The 9,900-nt window shown below is 37.1% G+C and overlaps 1 protein-coding gene and 1 pseudogene across 1 annotated transcript in view; one reads left to right on the top strand and one right to left on the bottom strand.

Annotated features, from left to right (window-relative positions):
• Positions 1–574: 574 nt before the first annotated feature.
• Positions 575–1,334, bottom strand: LOC128591603 (evolutionarily conserved signaling intermediate in Toll pathway, mitochondrial-like; annotated as a pseudogene).
• A 504-nt stretch (positions 1,335–1,838) lies between these two features.
• The window catches only part of IFT80 (intraflagellar transport 80), a 114,329-nt gene continuing 106,267 nt past the window's right edge, over positions 1,839–9,900 (top strand). Inside the window, exons 1-2 of the mRNA XM_053598854.1 lie at positions 1,839–2,067; positions 8,845–8,955. Coding sequence (XP_053454829.1) covers positions 1,839–2,067; positions 8,845–8,955 — 340 coding nt within the window. The remainder of the gene's footprint in view (positions 2,068–8,844; positions 8,956–9,900) is intronic.

Here is a 9,900-nt window from a genome sequence, read left to right as displayed (position 1 = left end):
CCTGTGGCTCAAGGAGTAAGGCGCTGGCCCCATATACCGGAGGTGGTGGGTTCAAACCTGGCCCTGGACAAAAAAAACAAACAAAAAAGAACATAAAAAACTGCAACAACAGCAACAACAAAAAAGTAAAAAACAAAACAAAACAAAGTGTATATATTCATTGGCACCTTCTGTATACACTTGATCTTAACCAAAAGGCCAAGAACCAACTGGTAAAGTATAATTCCTTTTTTGTCTCTATAATGTAGCTCTTTTTATATTTGATCTATGAGATTACTTTTGTGTTTTCTTTATAGAGTATATATATATTTTTTTTGTGTGTGAATTTTTTTTTTTTTTTTTTTTTTGTTGCAGTTTGGCCGGGGCTGGGCTTGAACCCGCCACCCTCGGCATATGGGACCGGCGCCCTACTCACTGAGCCACAGGCGCCGCCCGTATTTTTTAATTTTTTTTATTAAGGCAGCCCCAAGCAGGACAACTTTTATTTGCTGTCCACTTAAAGGTCATCTCATGGCTTCCACACCAGTCCATGCCCTCCTCGGGCCATAGTCTGTGCCCTGCCACCTGCTCAGTCTCAACTCTGGCCCTGCAGCTGTCACTGCACAGTATCTTCTTCCTCTTGGCCCTCAGGTGATGGTGGGAATTGCTCCTCCAGTCCTGCAGAGGTCATCAGGAACTCCCCGGTGGACCCCACCAGGCAGAAGATCACAGGGATCTGGGCCAGGGTTGGGTTGGTCTCCTGCAGGCCCAGGATCCACTTGGCCAGTGTTGCCTGGTCATGGGCACCTGCCGTGCACATGGTGAAGATGGGGCCTTCCTCCACTTCATCAATGTCAAATTCATAGTCATCCCAGCTACTCCTCGCATACTCCAGGTCCAGCTACATTGGGTAGTAGAGGTTCCACTCCTCTGGGATCTGTTCTTCCCTCTCCTCAGGAGGTAGCAAGTCAGCTCTGAGGATATGGTAATAGATACATTTGTTGGGAAGCCACAGGGAGAAGGGGCCCTCAACGAAGACAGGTCAGGCTGGGTTGTGGCTGGCCAAGGCAGCCTGCTGATCAGGACTTTGGATTCCTACAATGTAGGGCTTGTTGAGATCTGATGTACTTGTCCAGTTGTTGGACACAGGCATCTGGTAGATGGTGACCTTGGCACTAACGTCAGGCTCCATGTGACGTAGGCCCAAGGGCCAGGTCCACAGGATCCTGGGGCAGGTCTTGGGGAATGGGGAAGGGGTTGATGTTCTTGAAGCGGGGGAACCACAGCTTAAGCATGGGGTAGCTTTTTCGTCCAAATATCTGAATCAGCAGGAACTCCGTCTCCTTGTCAGGCATCACCCCTGTGCCAAGCAGATGCAAGCTCTTTATAGAATATTTTATAACACAAGTTGTAAATTTTCATATTGTCAGAAAACTTCTTTCCCTGCTTTTGGTATTTGGATTTCTTTCTTGCTGTCCATTCTTAACAACTGTTTTGATAGATGCTTATTTTTCGTTATATGGAAGAAATATTAAAGTCATGAATGAAAAATACATTTAAAAGTTGAAAACAGGGTGGCACCCATAGCTCAGTGGGTAGGGTGCCAGCCACATACACCAAGGCTGGCAGGTTTGAACTCGGCCTGGGCCAGCTAAACAACAATGACAACTGCAAGAAAAATAAAAAAGGGAAAAAGAAAAGAAAAGTTGAAAACATTTGGCCTTATTTTACTTTTTATAATCTGCCTCTGTGGATATTTTATTCATTAAGATTTAAGACTTTATTTCCTTGATCAGTAAAACAATTTTTTTTAATTTAAAAAGATTTAAAATTTTGACGTTTTATGTCTCCTTAATACGATGACACATCAAGAATTAGTAAGCTGTGTGGGCTGGACTACTGCCGAAGAGCTGTATTCATGCAGTGATGATCACCAGATAGTGAAGTGGAACTTGTTAACCAGTGAAACAAGTCAAATAGTAAAGCTTCCTGATGATATTTACCCTATAGATCTTCACTGGTTTCCAAAAAGCTTAGGCATAAAGAAACAGACTCAAGCAGAAAGCTTTGTTCTCACAAGTTCTGATGGTAAGTTTTTAGTAAATGTTACATGCTTATCTTTACTTAAAAGATTTATTAATATGATTTATGCTTTGAGTTGTTTTATAAAACTATGGGTCTGTATACTTACACCTCATATTTTATTTCTTTTCTGTATACTTAAGTGGTTTGTGCATAGGCTATAAAACTATTGTCATGGAAGGAAGTGAATTAAACTGACATATACTGTGATTGAAGCTGGGGCTTTGGCCTTTTTCAGTGCTCTTATAAGCCAAGATGTTATTTAAGTTTTAGTTTCTAATTTCTTCAAATTTAACTTAATGATATAACCACACTAAAAAGATAAGAGATATACATATCCATTTAGTAAGCTATTAAATGTTTTCTTTATTTTCCAGTGCACGTTAATTTCTAGTCACAGACTTGAAGATTTATGTACTTTGACCATAATTTTAGTATTGGTGAATAGAAAGGATGATTTTTCTACTTTTTAAGGGAATGCTTAAAAAGCATTTTGTTTTTGTTTTTTAAGGGAATGCTTAAAAAGCATTTTGTTTTTGTTTTCTTACAAATACTTGAACTGTTTTCTTCTGTATTATACATTACCTAATATATCAATTAGGGGTCCATTTATTGAAAATAAAAGAAATGTAGTTGGCTAATTTATGCACCATTGGAATTTTTTGATTCACATAGCCCTTCGATTAGATCAAGCATTAGCTGTGTAGGCCTCTGTTACCATTTCTTGAGTAGGCTCTCTCTACATGGTGAGCATGATGGTGACAGTAGCTTGAGGTTTATCATACTAGATAAGAAATGTGGCAGGAAGACAGCTTCTTCCTCAGTATCTCTTTCCGTCAAGTTGCAGAGGGCCCTAATTGACCTGGGGTCCTGTGCCCATCATTGAACAAGCGAATGGGGCACTCTGCATGTCAAGCCTCAGTCTACTCACGTGCAAAAAGGTAAGAGACAGAGAGGAGGGCTCTTGTATGAAGAGGGAAAGGATGTTATAGCAAACGGTAACATCAGATTACATTCACTTACAGACAGACTTATAGTTTTATTTTCTTTTTAACTTGATTATATTAGATATATCTATGAAGGCACTTGGTACAGTACTTGGTGCTTAGAAGACTGGCTCTAAATCACAGCTAGAGTGCTGCGTCCATAGCTCAGTGGGTAGGGTGCCGGCCCATACACTGAGGCTGGCGGGTTTGAACCTGGCCCAGGCCAGCTAAAACGACAATGACAACTGCAACAAAAAATTAGCTGGGCATTGTAGTGGGTGCCTGTGGTTGCAGCTACTTGGGAGGCTAAGGCAAGAGAATCACTTGAGCCTAAGAGTTTGAGGTTGCTGTGAGCTGTGATGTACAGCACTCTGCCTGGGATGACAGCTTGAGGCTCTGTCTCAAAAATAAATAAATAAATAAATAAAAGATAAATAAATCACAGCTAGAGTAGTTCACCTTACATGATAAAGTGAAGGGTTGCTTTTAAAAACAAAATTCTTTATTTTGAAATAATTTAACATTTACAGAAAAGTTGTGAGAATTGTACAAATAATTCCTGTGTGTCCTTTATCTAAATTCACTAGTTCAATATTTTGTCCTTTATGCTTTTCTGTTGGCTTTCCTTTCTCTCTTTCTATACAACCATAAACACAATTTTTTTCTGAAAGGTTTGAAAGTTCTTTGCACATATCTATCTTTAACCTTCAATACTTCAGTTCATTTCCTGAGAATAAGGATTTTCTGTTACATTACCATAATACATTGATCAAAATCAGGAAATTTAACATTGATGCAATCTACTTTTAACTTTTAACCATTGTCCTAATAATATTGTCATTTATGGAAATTTGTTTTTGATAGCATAGGATAACACATTGCTTTTGCTGTCTCTTTAGCTTCCTTTAATCTGGAACAACTCCTCAATTTTACTTTTAGGATCTTGATGGTTTTAAAGAATACAGACCTGTTATTTTATAGAATGTTCCCCAGTTTGTCTTTAATGTATCGTCAGGATTAGATTCAATTTACACAATTTTAGCAGGAATACTCAGGGCATCAGATTAGGAGATTCATGATGCTGACTTCACCCATTATTGGTGATGTTAATTTTAATTACTTGATAAGGTTGTGCTCATTAAGTCAATCCACTGTAAATTTACTGCTTTTTCCTTTTGATAAATAATTTGCGAGAGGATGTTTTGAGGCTATATAAAAATATCCTCTTCCTCATCAAACTTCCTCCCATTCTCTTAGTTTCTATTGATGATTCTTGGCTGAATCATTTATAACTAAGATAGTTTGCTAAATGCTGATTTTGCTAAATCTATAGTTCCTTCTGTGTTGATTACTCCAAGAAGCGCTTCCTGTCCATTGCCCATTTATTTATTTGTTTGTTTGGTCAGATTAGACTCATAGATAGTATTTTATTTCATGAATATTTTATTACTATCATTTAAAAATTTTAATGTTAAAATTGTTCCAGATTTGGCCAGTGGGTCCCTGTCAAGCAAGTCGGTAATGCATATGTATACATAACCACACACACACACACACACACAATGTGGGCTGTTTTTTTGGTATGCATCTTCAGTCATTTTTTTTGAGCACTTCCTTTTTGGGAAAAGATATTCTAGGCTTATCTTATACTTTCCTCAGTCCCAAACCCCAAATCAGCCATTTTCCAAGGAGACCTGTTCTTTGTCTGTTGGTTAATGGTATTTAAAAAACAAAATAATCGTGCTAGCCATGCTTATTCTAATAGGATGTGTTTGCTTCAAGACCCTTCCAGAAGACAGAGCTAAGAACTATTAATATAAATGTGCATTAAAATATATATCTGTAGCTATGTCTCTATGTCTTTCTATTTGTATTAAAAGCCATGAGTTCATTCTGATACTACCCGTTCAATTCAGCACTATGGGATTGATTGTAGTCTTTCCTTTTTCTGTGCTTAGAAACTGTAGGAAATTTGGTTGCCATTATTCTCAGTATATTTGCTTATTTGTTAAATTCTATAATCCACAGTAGTTTTAGAATTGCTAACCCATACCACTGTAAAAATTAATCTAATTGGACTTTAATATTTGTTTAATGTTGTTTTTATCTTTGAAATGAGGGTATAGAGTCAAAGTCTTGTGTTCAAAAGCTACTTGCATTGCCCCCCTGCTTCAGTGTGTTCATGTTCATTTGAAATGTAGGTAGGTGTATTTATTTTTGTTTGTTTTTTATTTAAGATCTCCCCATCTCCCATCTTCCTGATATATAAAATATTAACATAGATGCTTCTACAAAGTCAAAATTATGATTAAAAAATATACTCGGAACAATGTCACTAATCCCATGTACCCAGTCCCGTAAATCCCTTTCTATTCACTGCCTGTAGGTAACCAATCTCTTGATTCTGGTTTGTCCTTCCTGTGTGTCTTTTGGCAAAATCAATAGATAGATGTGTATTTCCTCATTTCACCTTTTTCACTACACAGAAGATAGGACACTATGTAGTTTCTTTACATTTTTCTTTTAAACTCAACAGTATATGAAGATTGACTTTTATCTGGTGAATTTGGCCAATAAACATACTCAGTCCTAATAATTTCTGTTGTTTGTTTCCCTGAATTTTCAAACTTATTTATTCAACTAACTAAAGAATGATTTCTTGGATATCCACTTTACTTTGGCTTTAGATAAAAGATCTAACGTAAAACAAATGTAATTTAAAAGATAAATTTGCAAGAATAACAAGGGAAATATGACTTGAGAAACTATAACTTTTTATTTTTCTTATTTCAAATTAATGTAAGGGCATGAATTTTTAGATTACATTGTTCTCACTTCCAAGGTAAAGTTCCAGTTTTAAAAGAACCCTTCACTCAGGGGGCATGGAATACACCCATTGTGCCCTGTAGGTGAGATCCTGCCAAACGCCCTCCCTCCTTCTGTCAATCATCTCTCCCCACCTCCCCATCCCTCTCCTACCCTGCTCCCATATTAGACTGTGTTTGTGTTTTATTGTTCACATGAGCATGTGATTGTTTATATATTGGTTTCTTATTCGTATCAAGTATGTTGGATATTTATTTTTCTGTTCTTGTGATACTTTACTAAGAACAATGTGTTTCAGCTCCATCCAGGTAAACATGAAAGATGTAAACTCGCAGGGGTCCTCAAACTGCGGCCCGTGGGCCGCATGCAGTGGTGTGATTGTATTTGTTCCTGTTCTGTTTTTTTACTTCAAAATAAGATATGTGCAGTGTGCATAGGAATTTGTTCATAGTTCTTTTTTTAAAAAACTATAGTCCAGCCCTCCAACGGTCTGAAGGACAATGAACTGGCCCCCTGTTTAAAAAGTTTGAGGACCCCTGAATAGTCTCCATCTTTTTTTATGGCTGAATAGTATTCCGTGGTATACATATACCACAATTTGTTGATCCATTCATGGATTGATGGACATTTGGGTTGCTTTTACGATGTGCCAATTATGAATTGAGCTGCAGTAAATATTCTGGTGCAAATGTCTTTGTGGTAAAATGATTTTTGTTCTTCTGGGTAGATACCTAGTAATGGAATTGGGGGATCAAATGGAAGGTCTACTTTTAGATCTTTGAAGACTCCATACTTCTTTCCATAAAGGTTGTATTGGGAAACTATAACATTTAATTTTATTTTTAGGTTTACTAAATAAACAAAAAAATAAGGTAACATAACATGCCACAAACAGATGTAAAGAGACAGAGAACCAAAGTAGAGTAGTTGAGTATTTTCTCCTCTGCTAGGATAGGAAAATATCTGTGATCTTTTGAAGTATAGGACAAAAGGATGATAGAGCAAAGAATAGAGCTAGAAGGGTAAGACAGAAAGCAGCATCCAGAAATAAAAAATAAAATTTCAAAGAAGAAGGTAGATGCCACTGGAAGGTGGCCAGGAGTTCTCCTGCCACATGAACAAATGAGGCCATTTTATATATCAATGCTGTGTTCTTTATTTAGCCAAATACCTTTTAAATTGTGGCACAACTGCATAATATGAAATCTACCCTCTTGAATTTTTAAATGTACAACATGGTGGTATTAACTATAAGCATATTGTTGCATGCAGATCTCTAGAACTTGTTCATCTTGCATGATGTTAACCCAATACATTAAAAAAATTCCTTCAAGGGTGGCGCCTCTGGCTCCGTGGGTAGGGCACCAGCCCCATATACTGGGTTTGGCGGGCGCCTGGCCAAACTGCAACAAAAATAGCTGAGAATTGCGGCGGGCACCTGTAGTCCCAGCTATTCTGGAGGCTGAGGCAAGAGAATCTCCTAAGCCCAGGAGTAGGAGGTTGCTGTGAGCTGCAACATCACAGCACTCTATGGAGGGTGACAAAGTGAGACTCTGTCTCTAAAAAAAAGAATTTCTTCAAGATTTAATTCATTACTCAAGAGTCTATTTTTCCTTATTTTCTTCTGCTTTCTCCTCTTGGTTTTTCTTCTTTCAGGATGGCAGAAAAGAAAGAGTTTTTGAATTTGTTCGTTGCTCAACCAGTGTTCCCTTAGTATGCCTCCCTCCCTCTAATGTATTAATGACAACAATGGAAAAAAAATCTCTGAGATTTGGGGCAAATACATAGAACAGACTTTTGCCAAATATTTTGTCTCACCAATAATTTTCTCTTCAATGTTGTTTTCTCTTTTTAGATATTCATGAAACTGTACTCCCCTTTTTAGAGATGTTTCTTTAACAATTAAATGTTGAAGACTGACCTTTTTAATTTTATTCATTTATTTATTTGTTTGTTTGTTCTTTAGAGACATGGTCTTATTCTGTTTCCCAGGCTGGAGTACAGTTTGCAGCCTCAAACTTCTTGGGCTCAAGTGATCCTCCATCTCAGGCTCTGAGTAGCTAGGACTACGGGCACGCACCTCCATACCTAGCTAATCTTCCTATTTTTTTGGTAGAGACTAAGGTCTTGCTCTTACTTAGACTGGTCTTGAATTCCTGATTTCTAGTCCTCCCACCTCAGCCTCTCAGAGTGCTAAGATTATGGACATGAGCCACCTTGCCTGACCTTCTTTATTGCTTATTCTTTGCACAGTTGATTTGTCTCTTTGACAGCTCTTATTTAATTTTCTTATGGATTTTAAAGGTATAGATTTTTACTTTTTGCCTATATATGTGCTTTTTTGAAGACAGCATCTAAGTGGCCTACTTTTTTGTCAACCTGTTGCTTAGCACAGTGTAAAATCATGTAAGGCAAGTATTTTAGAACCTGGGATTATTCATTTTACTATTTTGATTCCTCTTCTGTATACCCTTTTCATCTTTTCTGTAGCCTGTAAAAAAAAGTCAAGACTGTAAAACTTTGTCTAAATAAAAGGATTTCTTTTTTTGTGTGTGTGTGTGTGTGTTTTTTTTTTGGCCGGGGCTGGGTTTGAACCCGCCATCTCTGGCATATGGGACCGATGCCCTACTTCTTGAGCCACAGGCGCTGCCCAATAAAAGGATTTCTTGATGTGACCTTTACACTGCCCCCTGCCTCCCCATCATCATATATATGATGTTGTCCCTCTGAACTATCATACCACTGCTTATGTTATTATACCACTTGTTTCAAGGTTTTATAATTTTGTTTTTAATATCTATTTTTCAGTAAATATGTTTGTTCTTTGAAATTAAGAATAATTATTTTATTTGCTCTCATGCTTCCAGTGCCACCTTACTATGATAACTAGTCTCATAGGAGGTACTCAAAATGTTTGCTGATTAATAAATTAACTTAAGAAAGTAGATCATTCAAATATAATTTCTTTTAGGTAAATTTCATCTGATATCCAAGTTAGGAAGAGTGGAAAAAAGTGTAGAAGCTCACTGTGGAGCTGTACTTGCAGGAAGATGGAATTATGAAGGAACAGCATTAGTTACAGGTAAGTTATTTGCAAAAATGACATTTTACATGAATTTTTAAAGCAAAATTTTCAATGAAACTATTTTTATTTAGCAATATTGTCTTTTACTGTCTGATAGCAAATGATTGGTACAGTATTTATCTAGACCACTATATAAATGTTATAACTCAGCATGTCTTACTGTTTCTTTTAATGTATGACTTTTGGAGATTGTCCTGTCATCGAAGACTTTTGGAATGGTATATGATAAATAAAATTGGTTATTCTTTAAATATATATCATATTAATCATATCACATGTATCATAAATAAAGGTTGTAATTCTTTAAAATTGTAAAATTGAAAATATTCTCATTTTATCCCCCTTCTATCTCTTTCTTATTATCCCCGCCCTACTCCAAGGAGTCTTATCTTCACTTATTGTGTTAGTTATCTATTGCTGCCTAACAGATTACTCCAACAGTCAGTGACTTAAAATGCTAAACACAGAGTCTCTGACAGTTTCTGTGGGTCAAGAAATAGTTTAGGTGGGTAGTTCTGTCTAACTTAGAGTCTTTCATGAGATTACAGTAAAATTGTTGGTTGGGGCCGCAGTCATATGAAGCCTTGACTGGTGTTTGGAGAATCTACTGCCAAGATGGCTTACTCACATGGCTATTGGTAAGAGACCTTAGTTCCTCTTTGGCTTTGGCAGAAGATCTTAAATCCTTGTCATGTGAACATCTCCACAGGGCTGTGTAAGTGTTTTTACAACATGGGAGTTATCTTTTCCCTGTGAACAAAGTGATATAGAAGCCACGATAACTTTTTGTGGTGTACACTCAGAAGTCATACTCCATCCTTTACATTCTATTTGTTAGAAGCAAGTCACCAAGTAGAGCCCATACTGAAGGAGAATGGAATTAAGTGTGCCTCTTGAAGGGAAGAATAATGAAGAATTTGGGGATTTGTCTTAAAACCACCA

This window comes from Nycticebus coucang, chromosome 8 (genome assembly GCF_027406575.1).
Source record: "Nycticebus coucang isolate mNycCou1 chromosome 8, mNycCou1.pri, whole genome shotgun sequence".
In the NCBI taxonomy this organism is placed as follows: domain Eukaryota; kingdom Metazoa; phylum Chordata; class Mammalia; order Primates; family Lorisidae; genus Nycticebus; species Nycticebus coucang.
The sequence above is the reverse complement of the archived record's forward strand: the minus strand, read 5'-3'. Positions and strand labels throughout refer to the sequence as shown.